This window comes from Eubalaena glacialis, chromosome 1, assembly GCF_028564815.1.
Source record: "Eubalaena glacialis isolate mEubGla1 chromosome 1, mEubGla1.1.hap2.+ XY, whole genome shotgun sequence".
NCBI classification, from domain to species: domain Eukaryota; kingdom Metazoa; phylum Chordata; class Mammalia; order Artiodactyla; family Balaenidae; genus Eubalaena; species Eubalaena glacialis.
In genome coordinates this window covers 26265008-26283153 of record NC_083716.1, presented here as the reverse complement: position 1 = coordinate 26283153, position 18146 = coordinate 26265008, and the positions used below count along the sequence as shown (strand labels likewise).

The following is an 18146-nucleotide window of genomic DNA, read 5'->3' as shown; positions in this document are numbered from 1 at the left end:
GGCTTCTAATATGCCTTTTCTTGGTTTTGAGGCCCAATGCCAACACTGCCTTGGCGCCTCAAATAAGACCCTGCTTTGAGTCTGATTTCCATCCTCCTTAGCCTTTACTCACTGTATCATAGTGTACATTTCATGCTTTGTAGCAGTGAAGTTTTCTGAACACAGTATCCAGAGCTGTGTATATAAACCTAAATAAGCACAAATGACATGTATAGGTTTCATGAGCTGATTGTCATAATGAATGCATTTTATAATTCAAATGATGTTGTAGATTTACAATCTCTCCTATTTATTTTGTATCAATTTATTTGTAAATTTTGTGATTGTTTTAAAAGGTTTTTGTTCATTTCTATTATTCTGTTTAGATAAATGATTTCTGTTCACCCTTCTAGCGAATGTGTGTTCCCTCTTTCCCCTGTCACCTATGCAACACTGGCCTTGGTCCCCTGCCTGGTGGGAAAGCTGGGATTGGTGGTCGGCATGGCAACACAGCAGGGCGTTTCCTTTGGACGTACACCACCAAGTCTTATGTTAAAAGAGAAGCGGGTGCTAGAACTGAGCCTCCAACTTCCAGCCTGGTACAGCCAATGCCAGGGGTGTGTTCTCTTTTTCGAGGATTGTAATCTGTCCCCCATCAGTTCATTTTAGATAAAGATACTGGGGCTATCCACTCAAACTGCCCCAGACATTTGCCACTCAGTCACTAATAACACACACTTCAGCTGGCAAATCTCTAAGCTGTTTTTTCCTAGGCAAGACCAGAGGCCTCATTCAAGCCTCTCAATTGGCTCTTAAAGATGAAAATGGCTCTGCAGATCCTTCTCTGCGATGGGAAGCCTAGGAGAATGGTTGCAGCAGGCACAGATGGTCCACCCTCAAGTTAAAAACACTGGGCATGAGTGTGGTGAGTCATGGTCAGATGCTCTTCAGGATTCACTGGGCCTCCCACGTTCCCTAATAAGCCACATCCTCTTCCATTGTCCGTTCTATTCCTTCTACTCTCCTCACTCATGTGACCAGACTCTGAAGATCTTCCGGTCGAGGTTCATGGCCCCTCTGTGATCTATTCCTAGACCACATTCTTTTGGAATCCTTTTTCCCTCCACTCTTAGTCTCTGTTTTACACTCTTCTGAGAATTGAGCCTCTTGATGACTGGTCCCTTGTTTTTCCTACCATATTGTTTTAACCATGATGTTCTCGGTCTGTTTTACTTACACTAGTCCTGTGGATGGAGACATTTTAGTGAAGAACTGCTGACAAGATTGGCTGAGACACTTCCTGACCTAACCAGTGCTCCCACCTCCCCAATCATCACCCCCAATTTCTCGAAAGTGGAACAAGGTAGATCTACATTCCAGTGAAGTATTCTCTTCTTGGGAGCCTGTTAGAAGCAGAGCAGAAAGCAGCAAGCAGTGCTGGGAAAGGAATTCTCTCTCTAGCACGTCTCCTCTCAGTTGGCTGCTTTGCTTAGTTTTTCCTGCTTACTCACTTTGTCTAGATGAGTCCTGAGCTCAAATCAGGAAACTCTCCAAGGGAAATAAAGGTGATTTTTCCTATTGTGAAGATGAGATTTGCCTAAGCCTTCCCTCTGCATCCATGGGGTTGCCCACACGTCAGTTCATTTCTAAGCTGTATCATGATAAAAGCTCGGGGGTTTCTGTTCCGTCTAACAGATTATGCTCCCCAGTGCCTCTTCTCGACTCAGCACTTCTGAGGACACAGATAGTGATCAGACGGTCTTGTAGAGAAAATGACTGGTACAAACTGAACGACCTTTTTGTAGCCTGGAGTTGATTTCTGAAAGCACACTTTTTGAAGGTAATTCAGTTTAATAGAGAGATGATTCCTTATTAAAGCCAAAAAGTTGAATTACATGAGATGGCTAATAAACGTTTGGCTTCTTTGTATGATTGTTTTATCATTTTCCCTGAGGTCCTCACAACTCTGCTCTTTCAGAAAGTCCCAGAAAAAAGCAATGGTTATAGTGCCTCTCTGTGACATTCTGGTGGCATGCCACCTCCCCTGGTAGATGATTGTGAGGCCTAAGGATGCAAGGGGGAATTGGTTACAGGAGTTCTTTGTCAGAGTGCTTTTCCTGCTAGGGTATGAGTGATTGTGAAGCACTCAAACAGTAGGCCAACACATGGCAGGAATTTTAGATGAAGCCAGCTTCCTTGCCACAATTCTGCTACATCATTGACTTGAGGGCAGTGTGTCCAAAAATGAAGTTACTTGCTTCAAAATATGTATACCCACAAGTTAAAGATTACCTTTGGTACAAACCCTCTCTCAAAGACTGGACATATAATAAACATTTTTCAGTGGTGGGAAGGTTTGCATGACAAGTCCTCTTGCCAAGTATCTCAGGAACTTGTGAGACTTGGAAGGACTATTGCTGTCTTTCATGTGAAGACTGTGCGTGCACTCAGCTGCTTGGGCTCCAGTGTGTATGATGAGGTTTATCTTGGCCTAGACTCTTCAGGCCTCATCTATAGCCCTGGCCAGACATGGCTTTGGGAAGAGCACAATGGGAGAGCAGAGCATTTGGGTGAATATTTGTACCTAATTTGATTCATGAACCAATCTGTCTAACCCATCTTTTTTCTAGTAATAAAATGGAGCAAAGATATTTTATAGGAAGGAACATAAAGGGACCAGACCAAAAACTTTTGTCATTTTAAATTAGAAAATAGCTTACTTACACTTGCCGTAAGAGTCGACAAGCTTGAGATGAGGTGTGTTCAGTCGGGAGGACTTTTTTCTGTTAAAGCTCTTTAGAGGGACTTAAACTATTGTTTATATTTTATTGCATACCTTTGTGGGAACAAGTCAGATAGTTGTGGACTTGGGATGAAGACACCGTGTCTGAGGCCAGGGGAGAAATGGTTGAGATTGCCAGGTTAAACAGAAAAGCTGCCTTGTTCATTCTGTAAACCAATGCATTCTGTCCGTAGATGACTTGCTTTCCGCTATTCCTACATGCTCAGCTGTGAGAACAGCGTGCAGTGCCCCTTCTCCGTTCGTGGAGGTGTGAGATGGGACGACGTGGATTCCTGGAAGTCACCGGCTCTGCGTCCCGGCTGCTGTGCATGTGCACGTCCTCCCTGCTCTCTGGTGGCTGTGCACCGGTCTTTTTTTTCCAAGGCTGCTCAGGTAGCTCCATGGTCTAGATTTCATTCTCAGGGCCTCCCAAAGCTGTGTATCATTTGAAATTGTTCCATTTGAGGAAAAACTTTAAGAATAGCTCTATGCTCTAGTCACCAAGAAAGAATGTCATGAGAAACCTAAGTATTGAGACATAAACTACTGAACTGAGGATCTGGGATTAAGTGTATGGTAATAGCTAGATCATAGTTACCATTTTTCCCACCATCAAAGAAAGGTTAAATAGTTTCCATAACATGGAATGTGGACAAGGCTCCTACTCTTAATGTAGACTTAGATATGCAGTTGTTTGTCTCAGGCTATTTGTGGTGAATAAGCAGAGTATTTTTAAATGCTCTGGCAGCCTTGGAAAAACTGCAGGGCTTTAAAGTTGCTGACAAAATATTTCTTAAATAAATAAATCTGATTTAGGAATATCTAAACATGGACAAAGTACTTTTAAATCTGACATGTCACTGCAAGTGGCTTTTTAAAGTGGTTGCTTAAAAACAATACTAACATGTCTAAAGGATTTGTAGCTCTAAGTTTTTCTGTTAAGACCCACTTTTCCTAAAAGCATCTTAGAAAGGGTATCTTGAAGGGCTTGTTTTCTTATTTTAGGTCTCAACAGAGCTTATGGTAGGAAATTTAAGGTCTGAACAGAACACTAAACTTTCTTGGCTTTAAGTAACTTTTCTAAAATACACCATCTGAGCTTTACCTGACCATCTCTGTAGAGATGAATGCACAGGACAAGGCCTCTTGCAGAGGCTGGGCTGTGGTCTGCTGTGCCTCTGACTGCTGCTGGATATACTAGGGTGCCAGGGGCCTCACAACGTCTGAAACTAAGTGGTGTTTTCCAAATACCCAGGAAGGAAGTTCTGAAAAGAGTTGGGAGAGCTTCCTCTCAGTCTAAACACCTTAGGGCTTTTTTTTTTTAACGGAAAATTATAATTTTATGTTTCGCTTCCTTAATTATTAGCAACAGAGAGAAACTCATATTCATGTTTTAACAAGTCCAGTTACAGCTGCTCTTGAGTCCCTGCCCATGGACCACTTACTTCCCAGCACTCTTCTAACAGGAATAATACACAGAGAAGCAAAAGCTCTGCTCTGGGCCTTAGACTATTATGGAATCCTAGCTCTTTAAAATATATTTTGGTGGTCCTGAAGAAAGCTGTAACCAGTAGTGGAATTCTTATTCCAGGTGTGTGCTTTTCACTTCTCAATCTTTGGACCCACTACCAGAGACTCATCTAGTTGAAAAGAAACTCTTAGATAAGATCTTATGTGAATAAAACAAAACAAAAGGGGTGGTAAATTAAAGCAACGTGATCATGTTGGGCCTTGCTCTAACAGGGGAGATATTTAAAGGTACTATTAAGTTAGCCATGTAGTTGTAATAAGTCACTCAGATATTATTTGGCTTTGGGAATATTGAAGACAGTGTCAAACTGGGCAGCATCTCCATCTTGAATGAGAATAATTAATAGCTGGGGTGATCACAAACATATTTGCGAAAATTTAAAACAGGAGCAGTATCTAATTACTATCTGCAATAGCATTTTTTTTTTCTATTTATATACTTTGCCTATTTTATTTTATTTATTTATTTATTTTGGCTGCATTGCGTCTTTGTTGCTGCACGCGGGCTTTCTCTAGTTGCGTCGAGTAGGGGCTACTCTTCGTTGTGGTGTGTGGGCTTCTCATTGCAGTGGCTTCTCTTGTTGCAGAGCACGGGCTCTAGGCAAGCGCGGGCGCAGTAGTTGTGGCCCATGAGCTTAGCTGCTCCGTGGCATGTGGGATCTTCCCGGACCAGGGATCAAACCCATGACCCGTGCACTGGCAGGCAGGTTCTTAACCACTGCACCACCAGGGAAGTCCCTGCAATAGCATTTCAAACCTAATACTTTAAAAGTAGCATAAATTCCTAACAGATAACAGAATGTTGTGACAGTGTAAAGCCCTACACATTGAAAGTGGTGATGTAATATGGCCTTGGCTAAGTTACTGAGCTGTGTTCCCTACCTATAAAATGATTTTTAAAAAAGGAAAAAAAAAAGCCTCACCTCGTAGTCCTGTACCAAAAAACTTTCCATGAAAAAACTGAGGCCTATTTAAGTGCTATAAATTTAGCCATTAATCATGCTAGACTATATTTCCTTTAAGAGAAAGTCAAATTGATATCACTGAGTCAAACCTAAACTCACAGCCTTCCCTGGTGGCGCAGAGGTTAAGAATCCGCCTGCCCAGTGCAGGGGTCACGGGTTCAAGCCCTGGTCCAGGAAGATCCCAGATGCCGTGGAGCAACTAAGCCCGTGAGCCACAACTACTGAGCCTGTGCTCTAGAGCCTGCTCGCCTAGAGCCCGTGCTCCGCAACAAGAGAAGCCACCTCAGTGAGAGGCCTGCGCACTGCAACGAAGAGTAGCCCCCGCTTGCTGCAACTACAGAAAGCTCGCGCGCTGCAACAAATACCTAACACAGCCAAAAACAAATAATAAATTAATTAATTAAAAAAAAAACAACAAAAAAACCTAAACCCACTTGAAGACCACCAGTTACTATAGCTGTGCTACAGGAAGGGGTCAAAGTCAGTATTAGAAATATACTTTATTGAATTCTAGAGCAGCTAATCTACCCTCCCGTGTTGACAAATGACAGTAAGAATGAAAGAAACATATGAAGGTTAAAGTAAGAGTCTACACCACTGTGAAAAATGTTGTAACAACTTTCACTGTTCTGGTGAGGCAGTTGTAATACCTTAAAGTATACAGTGATGATCCATTCTTGTTCTGAACAACAAGAAGAGATTTCACTTGGGATTCTGAAGTGAATTTGTCCACGTTGATTGTGCCCTCTGTTTTTGTAAAGGTTCTGGCTTACAAAGCCCTCTTCCCACCCTCTTATGCTTGAATTTGAAATATACCAAGAGGATACAGAAGGCTGGAATGGGGTGGCATGAGCCACACTATATGGCCCACACTAATGAATTTTACTCCGTTATGCTGTAATATAAGAAGGAGGTTCTCTTCTTTTCGGGTGGCTTGCTCCTTTGTCCTCTTTCAGCTGAATTCTTTCTATAGATTTATCCCAGATGAGAAAAAGACTATGTTTTTGGATAATAAGCATTTTTGCTATCATCAGTCAAAAACATGTAGAAGTGGATGAAGACTTCTGCCTCAAAATGAAATTGCTGCAGTCCATTCCAGACCAGCCCTACAGCAAGTAGAGAACACTTCTGCTAAGCCACTGACAGCAGCCTTACTGGAGTCACTGAGGACACTTAAAAGCTTGTAAAGGAACCTTGACCTTAACAGAAGACTACATTTGATAATGGAAATAATATATTTCTCCACTGATATACAATACTTATGCAATGCACTGAAAAAGATGGATTTTGGAATAAGAGCACAATTTGTACCATAACAACATTTTTGGATCACCTCTTTCCATTGTCTTCCTTGCTCCACTCTGAGACCCTTCACCACCCTTAGTGTATCTGGATACACTATGACATACTGATGATGAAACAAGACAAGGAAACAGTGTCACAAGCCACGATGGAGCCAGCTGCATGCAGTTCAGCCCAGCTTTACCCTTACTTTCCTCCAGTACAGACTCCATTACAATTCTGAACCATCTGCAAAGAGTGCAGACACACAAAACTAAAACAAGTATCTCCCTACGATTAGAGTATTTTAAAGTCTTCAGAAACTTTCCGGATGTACCTTTGATGGAGCCCCCCACCCCCCACTAGGACCCCCACAGGGACATCCTTTGCTCCTGTGAGTCCTGCCAGAACTTGTTTAATGGGTGCTCAGAGTTTTGATTTCCCTCCTCATTCTTCCTCTTCCTCTTCTTCCTCTTCATCATCATCTTCATCATGGCAGTGTGTAATTTCCTGGGGGGCCAGTGGGAAGAGGTTGGGGGGCTTAATCTCACTAATCGACCGTGTCAACTGGTGCCGTTTGTAGTCGGTATCTTTGAAATCCACTGATGTACGGTTCCGGGTTGCAAGGGGGGACTCCATCTCATTGATATCTACATGTGTGTGTTCCACTGTTGACTCATGAGGCATCTACAACAAAGTCAGAGGTTCAGAAAGCAGGTAGAACAAAACAGCTGTCTCCCAGATCCTAATCCCTCTGCCTTTGTTAGATGGCTGTACAGAAGCACCTATAATGGACCAGAGGCCAAGCCAATTCAGATACTGAAGTATCTTCCTAGAACTTCCTAAAGCTGCCTATCCTCTTTTCTCTCCCACTCAAAACTGTGCCCACATTGTATACTATAGCCTGAAACTGGATAAGATGGGAGAGAAGAGATTATTATTTCCTATTTATTTCACAGCAAAAAAGTCTTGAACTATAGATCAGTATTAGAATATAGGAATTTAAAACTACACTTCTCTCATTTAGCACTAATAATAGAGGAAAGTCTTCACCATTCAAACAACTTTTAAACCAAGTAGTTTTCAAAGTAAAGTTAAGCTCTGTAACATTCTATCTTGATCATACTTTCTCAAAAACTCCTTTTTGTGCAACCATGTAACCTGGCTATGGGCTTTGCACATTAGAAAGAAATGATCTAAACTTTCCTGTGCCATGCCAGATAGCTAGTGGCAGATCTTGGCCTTAACAGCATTATCTTAACTGCAAATAGTAGCCTTAGGCTATATAACTCACCAAGACATGGGCAGCTCTGAAGAGGTAGCTGAACGGGTAATACAGCAGATTAATGAAAGATGCTGCATAGAGATCAGCATAGCGCATCACCTGACTGGCAAAGAGGGTCTGCCGGGAGCCACTGCGAAACAGGCTTCCCATCATCCCGTAGCACATGTCCATGTCATGAGTTACTTTCTAAAGCAAAGAACAAGATTAAGGCTCAGCTCATTCGATAAATATTTACTGAACACTGGCTATGTGCCACTCCCTGTATAATATCAGAAATACAGAAATCAAAGTTTATTTTCGAAGTTTTCTCCCAAATCCCATTTGGATACCTTAATACGTCTCTGGATGGAGCTAATGTCTGGGCGCTCATTGCTGCTGCTGTCAAGGTGCCTGGAGACAAGAAAAATCCAGTGAAAATCTCCAGAAAGGACGTCTCTTACATCTAAGTGACTCCTGAAGAGGTAGATGGTTTTTAGGGAAGAAATTTTTAGGGTTAGGAAACTTACTTGTAGAGTTCAGCCAAGAAAATATCCAAGCTCTGAAGCTCTTCGAAAAGTGCTAAAGTTTGGAAGAAAAAGGAAAATGTTTTAAGTAAATCAAAGAGCATCTAGTTTTTAACTGTTGCTACAACTAAAGTAAAAGGTTGCAGATATGACTGAAAAGTAAAGCCATAGGTGAGTGTGTAAAATGACTTCCTTCCACCACCTTCGGGAAAACCCACTGACACTGCTTGGAATCTGGAAGCAGATGACGCCAGCATTTCCTCTTTAACTGCCTTTCCTCCTACTTAAAACCACCCACTACATAGTTTCCTAACTGGATGCTGATTCTGAGCTTATAAAGTGCCAATTCATACCCCATCTCAGGTGTGTCAGCAAAGCAAGTGTTAACAGTTCCATCTTTAGATAAAAGAATGAGTCACAAGTCCAGAAAACAGAACCAAATCAACTAGATTTCTAAAATTCTATAGGTGGAAAGTTGAAAATGTAGATGAAAGGCTAGCCAGAAAATCCCACCAAGAAGTAAAAACAATAGCAACAGCCACTATACGTTGCATGCTTTCTGTGTGTTCTAGCCTTTCTCAACCTGGGTTCCCCAACGAGAATCAAGCCATGATGTATCCAATGTATATAACAAATCTTCTTTATCTACCATCTTTGGGAGAACCGAGAGTCATTCAAATCATTTTGTCTGTTCTGTGGTTCAGATGAGGAGCCTCGGTTGAGAAAGGTTGTTACTTCTATCTCCTTTATGCAGGCATTGCCTCAGGTAAGTCTCAGCAGCTTTATGAGAGTAGGTGTTACCCTCATTTTCACATTTGAGGTACTAAGGCACAGGGTGTTTCAGTAACCTGCCTGAGGGCTGAAGATAGTAAGGTGGAGCCAGGACCTTCCACCACACTGTGAGTGATGCTAGCTAGGACTGGCTGGAGAACAAACATCTTTACATAACTAGGGTCAAAGCTCAATTCAGTGCAGAGTATAGCTCAGTTCAGAGAATGCCTCATTCTCTACTTCTCAGAAGAGCAAATAAAAAAAATACCAGGTGATCAGCACTCAGAGCCATCAATGCCCCAGAATCACAGCTATGAGCTGGTAGCGGAGAGACTGGAACTAGCAGGCATGGCTGAACAAATAAGGGACTGCAGAGGTAAGCAGCGTTCACTTTCCGTTGCTACTGTAACATAACTCAGACCAGTAATATTCTAAACTTTAAAGGGATTCAAGAAGGCTGAACAAGATAACCTCTCAAAATTCTGGACTTCTGTGAAATATCTGGCTATATGAGAAGGAGGTATCCAAATATAAGGGCCCATCTTTTGACCACCTCTGACCCCCTGCATACAAAGTAATGGTTCATCAAAGAGGATTGATTCATAGCTGGCCATTCTGATATAAACTAGCTATGTCAAAGATTTATAAAGTAAGAATAATGGCTCCTTACAACTCTTATCAGTCCAGACATGCAGCTCCTGTGCAAGTTCAGGAATCACCAAAAAAGTTCGCCACCCTTGTCGTTTCTTTGATTTTAAAATGTCCCCAAAAATGTGATCTCCAATATATAAAATGTCTTTGCCCTTGGCTCCCAACAGATCACAGATCGTATCAGATGAACCTGAAACAATGGAACGAACAATGAGAAAACAATAAATGTCTCCATATTAAAAACCAGCGTTCCAAGTACCATAACCATTAAATACAGATTAATTTTATTCTTTTAACTATGTGAGGAACACACTAAAAAAAGGGCGCACCTTTCTTAAAGATAAAGACTCACCATTGTCTTTTTTCATCAACCTTTTTAGTGCCTCTAAGACAAGGCCTTTAGCTCCACTGTGCTCACCAGAGCTCTTGATCACTAAACCCAAGAGCAACAAAACTACACGTCTCAGCTTTAGGGAACATAACCCTTCAAAGTACCACTGCCATTTCTCATCACAGATCTGCCATTAGGCTGGCTTTGTTCCACTGCTTCTCATTCCAACAAAATACACATCTGTGTCCACAGGGGCTCCTAAAAACCCCTAGAGGACCCCTTGGGAACCACCCGACATGATTCCAGACACTGAGAAAATGCCTCAAATAGGCAAAAGGAGGATTGGAAAAAACTGATCCTTTTAGTGAAAATCAAAGGTTCACTAGGACATACTGACCACTTCTCAAAACCTTTCTCCCTGACTCCTATTGTATTAGTAGGTGATTGCAGTGTTTACCATCAGGAGACGATATCTTTAGAATTCTAAAGAGTATATGTGGCACTGTGCCAGGAGGACACCAAAGCTTTCACATGAGGTCTGAGCAAAGACTTACACTAAATAAAGGGAAGTCTGTGACTCACCCCCAGAGTAGACAATGCCATGCTGTAAGGGGCCTGTGTAGGTACCAATCTTCAGCTTGCCAGTTTTCTGTGAGAAAAGAATATGGACTTTGTAATGCTTTATCTTTCTATCACAATCTCCACCCAAAATGCTACTTGGCTAGGCAGCCAAATGAATGTCACTTTTGAATTATATTCATTTGAATTATTCTGCTGTATCAATTAAGACCAAAACTCTTAGATTAACTTCCAAGGAGAGATATGGCTAATAAGTTAAAAATACGTTTCCTTAGGGGGAGTAGGAGTGGGGAAAGGAGGAACATGAAGGGTAATTGCTCGCAGATAGACCTTCCTCTCAACTTACAGTATCCACCTGACGCAGTACTGTGCCTTCTCCAAAAAAGAGTGGTTTCCGTGCGTCCACCAAGATCAGGTCAAAGTAGGACTGCCATGGTCGGTGGGAGCTCCCAGGCTGATAAGGGAGAAACAGCAAAAGCCGAAACATCACTCCTAACCTTAAAGCACTCATGTTTCATCTCAATCAGATGAAAGCAATGTAGAAATACTAAGTATAACCAGAAAATCCCACTATTTTATTAAAAACATTGTGGCTTATTATAAGCCACATCCTTTTGGAAGCAGGCAAAGTAAAAATATAAATAATGACTCTAACCTCTATATTTTAAATCGTTTCACCTACTTAATAATTTATTTCAAGCAATATAATGTATGAAAGAAAGTGTGCTCACACTCTAAAAATGGGCTATAAGAGGCTCAAAGGGGCTAAGGAGAGTTGCAAAACAAATATGTAAGAGACAGATTAAGAAAGAGGCAGATTAGCATCAGAACTGAAGTATACAACTGACGTGGAACTATTATTAGCAGATTTCATTGGTTATGTTCTCAGAATGATGGTTTCAGGTACACACTGGTCTTTGGCTTATATGGCAGGCTAATCAGCACTAATGTAGAAGGTATGCCCCTTAACATTACTTCCATCCTGAACTGGAACCATGGCATTAACCTTTTAAGGTCAAGCCAAAGAGCACTGCCATTACTCTGCTTTTAGGTGATCTCAAAACAGTTATTTATGCATTTATTCAAAGAAGCCTAGTGACTAAATTGCAATGAGTATTCCTTAAATCTAAATATGGCCATACTGCAGGAATGAAGACTTCTCTGCTAAGTATCAAGGTTAGCTGTTCTTTTGGCACAGAACTCAGCAATAACTAACAGCAGAATCTAGACGTTTGCAAGAATATATACATTTTCTCTCTTTCTTTTAATTACATTATCTTCTTCAACCTGAAAATTCCTTTATTTGCCACACAAATGTAACAATTCTGTATAGAATTTCTTGGGCATAAAAATTATTCTGATCCCATCCTACTAAATACCACATGAATCTCTTTTATTTCTGTCTACCAAGTTTTCAAACTGCTAGCAACTTTAAATTACACTAGCTCCTGGCATTACTTTTTTTTTTTTTTTAATATTTATTTATTTATTTTTGGCTGCACTGGGTCTTCGTTGCTGTGCACAGGCTTTCTCTAGTTGCAGGAAGAGGGGGCTACTCTTTGCTGTGGTGCACGGGCTTCTCATTGCCGTGGCTTCTCTTGTTGTGTAGCATGGGCTCTAGGCGCGCGGGCTTCAGTAGTTGTGGCGCACGGGCTCTAGAGCGCAGGCTCAGTAGCTGTGGTGCACAGGCTTAGCTGCTCCGCGGCATGTGGGATCTTCCCGGACCAGGGCTCGAACCCGTGTCCCCTGCATTGGCAGGCGGATTCTTAACCACTGCGCCACCAGGGAAGCCCGACATTACTTCTAATATTAATGAAGATTTCTGGATGGCTCCTGACCAATTCCTTACCCTCAACATTCCAGGATATTAAATGCATTCATTGTTACTAAAGCAACAGTCTATTAAGTTACATAGAGTACCTTGGGGCCATGTGGGAAATCAAACAGGTAAGTCATAATTTTCTGGAAAAAAAAAAAATCCAACATAAGGTCCATATACTACTTCTGCAAGACATATATGACACCTAAATAAATCACACAAGCTTTTTATAAGACACAATAAGCTTTTTATAAGACATGTCTTTTTCAATACAAGATTCATCACATTCTTGTTTCCTCTAAAGTTTATGAAATCATGGCAGTGGAAGCCAGAAATGAATGCTTCATCATAGCAAACAAACGCAAGCTTCTGACATTCTCAGTAGAACACAGACTTCTAGATTTTTTTGTACAGATTCACATCCATATATTCCTATCCAGTTCTTCTAGTGGACTGGAACACATATTTGGAGGTAAGGTGTATCTGAGATAAGGGTGTAAAGATAACTAATGACTCACATGGAAATAATATACCTTGGCCCTCTTACTACTGTTCCTAGACCAACCAAGCCAACTTACTTGCTTACTCCAAATCACCAAATTTCTAAATCAACATTTTACATAAAGAGGATTGGGGAGTGCTGAGCTTCTTGCTAGTACTGGGAACTTGTAACTGTCTTAGCAAAACTAACATTATAAGGAGTTAAATCATCTTTTCTATATGCTTTAATCATGGCAAAATTTTTTTTTAAGTTAAGAGGTAGTAAATTTTGATGGCTAAGAGTCAAAACATCTTAGCACCATCTATTTCTGTCTGGCTCCCCAACAGCAGGGAGGGCACATATGTACACATGAGCAATAATAAAGGGTGTAACTTCTCAAGTTTTAGAAATGAAGCACAAAGAGACAACGAAGACATTTTAATCAGCACAAATGTTTTAAATAACCCCAAAGAGAAAACCTTCAAGTAGCCAATTGTAATCAGGGAAAATAGTCAAAAGAAATATTTAGAAAAATTTGAGAACCACTCTGATGTATGCTATATATTTTTGCTTTTTTCATTCTGCTTTCAAAATGAAATGGCAATAAAATACCCTCACTTAATAAACTATCTTCCTCATTATAGTCACAGTTCTTCAGTCCTAAATAATTCCTTTGTATAAATAAACAAATATGAATATTAAGCACTTACATCTGTGTATTTATAGTCACTGTTGGTGGCAAGAAATACTTTCCCTACTTCATTCATCCGGCTTAGAAGCAAAGGCAGTTTTCCCTGAAATATAATTATGATGATGAGCGAAACACTAAAACACACAGATATTCCTCCACTTATGTTGGGGTTATGTCCCGATAATACACCAAACATGACAGCTAGCCAAGCCTACCTTAAACGTGCTGAGAACATACACTGGCCTACAGTTAGGCAAAATCATCGAACACAAAGCCTATTTTATAATAAAGTGGTTGAATATCTCATGTAATTTATTGAATACTGTACTGAAAGTGAAAAGTAGAATGGATGTTATCAGTTGTCTACCCCCGTGATCGCATGGCTGACTGGGAGCTGTAGCTCACTGCTGCTGCCCAGCATCACGAGAGTATCATAGGGCGTATCACTAGCCTGGGAAAAGATCAAAATTCAAAATTCCACATACTGTTTCTACTGAATGTGTATTGCTTTCACACCATCGTAAAGTCAAAAAATCTTAAGTTGGGGACCATCTGTATATATTCATTTACACTGTGGAGTAGTTAGACACTGGACTTTTGTCCACTGAAATAGGAATAGGGGATGCCCTTTAAGGGATGGTTGGTTGGTTGGTTTCAGAATTTTGCATTTAGAAGACCACATTGTCACTATGCATGAATTAAGTATCATATATGTAGTATATACATGGTGTATATATAATAGATTTATATATAAAATATATAAATGATTATATGCCTATTAAAAACATATCTCTAACTTCCTCATTATGTCTGCCTCAGGAAAGAGTTTAAATTACCTTGTAATCTCTAAAAGTAAGTGAATTAAGTGTGTTAGAGATGAGGAGAAGCTGATTTTTAAACATCATCAGCTAAATACTCTATGGAGAGTATTAGATACGGCTTCACTGTGTATACTTTTATTTTACGAAATACCTTGCAGAAATGACATGATGTGTCGTGATGCAACCTAGAAATGTCCAGACCCACCTGCAGATACATGAGGAAATTCTAACTCCTGATGTGACCAGAAAGAAAAACAGCCTTTCCTTCTCTCACAGTAAATAGCTTCCTTCACTTAAATCCTCCTGAACCCCTCAGTGTTCTTTCTTGAAACAACAATCATGGGAGTGGGAGTGGACGGGAAATAGGAGGTACAAAGAATGAAAACAATAAGAAATCTTTACCAAAGAACTTTGAGAAAATAACTGCATTCTACTTTTACTCTGTAAGAAAAGGAAGAAGTATCTCATCTCAGTGCTGTGTGTGTCTGTGTGTACTTTTTATTTTGAAATAATTTCAGACTTACAGAAAAGTTGTGAAAATAGTACAGAGGGTTTCTATATATTCTTTATCCAGCTTCCCTTAATATTAACATCTTAACCCCAGTATAATGATCAAAACTAAGAAATTAACATTGGCACAATGCTTTTAACTAAACTACAGATATTTAAAAATTTTATTAGGTTTTCCACTAATGTCTTTTGAAGTATTTTAAAGCTTTCCTCATTATTCCCTGTTGATAGGTTAAAGACAATTTAAATAACAGTCACACATATGTACATTTTTTAGATGATCTAGCGCTGTGGTTATGATTCAGGATACATTTAGGTGTGACTTTACTACTTATTAACTGTATGAACTTGGGCAAGTTATTTAAGTCCCCAGTTTCTTCATCTATAAAGCAGCGGTAACAGTAACTAACTCACAGTTATATGGAAGATTAAATGGGATAATGAATGTAATCACTTAGCACAGTGATGTGCGCAAAGTAACCACTCTAGCTGCTGTTATTGTAATTAGAGCTAAAAGGACAAATGAAATACTGGGTCTTCTTGCCTAATAACAAACAAGAAAAAGTAAAACCCATGCTCCGGCTGAAAACTCTTGGTGATTATACTCGGAGTGTGTTAAACTGCCACGACAGAGAAATATCTTCTCTTGTCCATTTCATTATAAATAAGCTTGTTATTAATTTCCCTAATAGGTAAAGGAAGCTATCATGCAGATCTATTTTTCCCGTTATTACTTACATCTTTGACTACATACTTCTCAAGATTTTCAACTGTCTTTTCCTTAAGGGAACCCTAGAGAAAGAAAAAAGCAAGCAAGAAGAGAACAAAAGCAATTTTTAAGTTTATTATAAAAACTGTGACTACTGTCAGCCTAAATGCATTTCTTAAGTATTTCCAGAAAAGTAGATAAACTAAACAAGGCCAGGATAAAGTGGCAGATGTGATGTGCTGCAACTCCACCTCCAAAATGTATTTAAAATATAAAACTATTTTTATTTTAAACTAGAAATCAAAAGGCATTTCATATTTTATTCAGCACAATTTATAATAAATGTAAACATAATATTACTTAGTTAATGTTACTGGCCAAGTGGGAGGTATTTGGAAAAAACAAATGGACCATGATCATTCTGAAAGGATATGGTAAGTATAATCCTAATGCTAAAATCTCTTCCAGTAAGTTTGGGAAATGCAAACTGAAATAAGATCTAGAAGCCAAGCACCACCACTGAGGAAAGACCGGCATTACCTCTGTAAGCAGGACAGCCAAAGACAAGGACAGAAGTATTCTAGACAGCTATCACCAGAGGCAAATCCCTCCCCCCCCTTTTTTTTAACAGATGAACAATTCTGCTCTATTTGCACTTGGAAAGTTAATGTCAGACCATAAAAAACACATGCCAGGCAGTGAGCAGGTGAAGAAGCAGCTCCTAGGTACCTTGTAATGAACCCAGTCAACCGCATCTCTTACGTCCTGGAACATACTCCGGTAAGACATGAAGAGGTCCCCATCTTTAAATCCTGTTTCACAGCTTCGGAAAGATAAAAAGAACATGACAGGGAATCCAAAAGAGGGTAAATAAAATGAATATCAAACATTGCCCAGGGGACCCAAAGGTTCCATTGTCACATAATAAAGGCCGTGTGGCTAATTTGGAAAATAATTACTCCCTAATGAAAACCCATTCTGACCACCAGAGATGACTGCAGTGTTCAATGGAATACAATAACTGTGAACAGATACAAAGTAGTAGAAGAATATACTGAATGGAAGCTAAAAGGCCAGTTCCAAAAATATCAGGTCCTTTATCACTTTTAAGAAACAGGTTCCCATCAAAGAAACATTTAAAATTGGTAATTTAGGTTCTCTCTACCCTCACTTTTCTGACATTGTCTCTAGGTACTAATAAGGTATTGTCTATTTTCTGTTTATCTTAGTGACTTAGTGCTCCACCAAATTTAGTGCCTTGAAGTGGATAAGGCCTAAAGAGGATAAGTTTGCAAACTCTGGCACATACGGCTGAACTTACAAGTCTCCCTAGAAAGGAAAGGATAACTTTTTCAAGACTTAAGCAAAATTTTACTTCAGGGAGGATAAACAGTATTTACTCCTCAATTAAATCTTGCTGGGCCTGGGAATGAAACTAAATTACCATCCCTGAATGGCTCCTGGGTAGCTGCTGTGAAATGAGTTGGGGGGTTTTAGTGCAATTCTGCTTGGACAGATAATCATCACACAAACCTCCCACTCAGTTGTCACAATTAGCACCTCTGCTGGCCGTCTTCATTCCCAGGAGAAGCCAATCAGAAGTGGTCCCTTCCAAACATGGCTGCAGCACACTGGCAAGGAGAGGGCCGTGTGGGAGGTGAGAGCCTGCATGGAGCTGCTGGTGCTGTCCCATCTCTCAGGCTGGCAATGTGGCATCTTTCACTAGCACTAAATTCACTTCAGAAAAGCAGAAAAGACCTGCAGTGGCCAGTTCTCTAAAACCCTGTACATTAATTTTTTAAAAAATCAATTGGAAAAAGAAAATTATAGTATATACATACCTGGTATATCTGGGACAATTAGTAAAAAAATCTACTAGGCAGGCCAACAGGTAGGTCTCTGAAAAATGAAGAATAGATATTCATAAGCTAGAAGTGAGATAATGAAATTTGTTTCATTATGTCCTTGCGCAAAGACAAACGATTATGGAAAGAAGGGAAGGCATCAGTATATATAAGCATAGAATGAGCATAGAATATATAATGTATAATATATAAGCACAGAATGAGTCTACCTGGTAGGTTGAATAGTGTGTTCAGAATGTAAAATCTTTCAGTGTCATCTCGTTGAATAAATTTATTTGGATACTGCTCTCTAGTTTCTGGTCTGAAAGAAAAAATTTTAAATTAACTGACATTCAAAAATAACATTATAACTCCGAGACATATTCATCATTCAAAAATTAATTCAGATATTTTGGTGGCTATGTGCAAGGCAGGGTTCCAAATAATACACATGGCAGGACTTCCCTGGTGGCGCAGTGGATAGGACTCCGTGCTCCCAATACAGGGTGCCTGGGTTCTATCCCTGGTCGGGGAACTAGATTCCACATGCATGCCGCAACTAAGTAAGGGTTCGCATGCCACAACTAAGGAGCCCTGGAGCTGCAGCTAAGGAG

At 40.1% G+C, this 18146-nt stretch overlaps 1 protein-coding gene across 4 annotated transcripts in view; it reads right to left on the bottom strand.

Annotated features, from left to right (window-relative positions):
* Positions 1-6472: 6472 nt before the first annotated feature.
* Positions 6473-18146, bottom strand: part of NT5C2 (5'-nucleotidase, cytosolic II) — a 104111-nt gene continuing 92437 nt past the window's right edge. For 2 of the 4 annotated variants that reach the window (XM_061193736.1, XM_061193738.1), the window contains 13 exons: positions 17763-17854; positions 17530-17587; positions 16418-16511; positions 15718-15771; positions 13668-13751; positions 12578-12619; positions 11004-11111; positions 10661-10727; positions 9767-9937; positions 8329-8380; positions 8152-8212; positions 7832-8008; positions 6473-7224 (listed from right to left, as the gene is read on the bottom strand). In XM_061193736.1, coding sequence (XP_061049719.1) covers positions 6985-7224; positions 7832-8008; positions 8152-8212; positions 8329-8380; positions 9767-9937; positions 10661-10727; positions 11004-11111; positions 12578-12619; positions 13668-13751; positions 15718-15771; positions 16418-16511; positions 17530-17587; positions 17763-17854 — 1300 coding nt within the window. In that variant the 3' untranslated portion in view covers positions 6473-6984. Of the gene's footprint in view, positions 7225-7831; positions 8009-8151; positions 8213-8328; positions 8381-9766; positions 9938-10660; positions 10728-11003; positions 11112-12577; positions 12620-13667; positions 13752-15717; positions 15772-16417; positions 16512-17221; positions 17309-17529; positions 17588-17762; positions 17855-18146 lie in introns of those variants that run through there. The other 2 variants (XM_061193741.1, XM_061193746.1) reach the window with 2 other exon arrangements.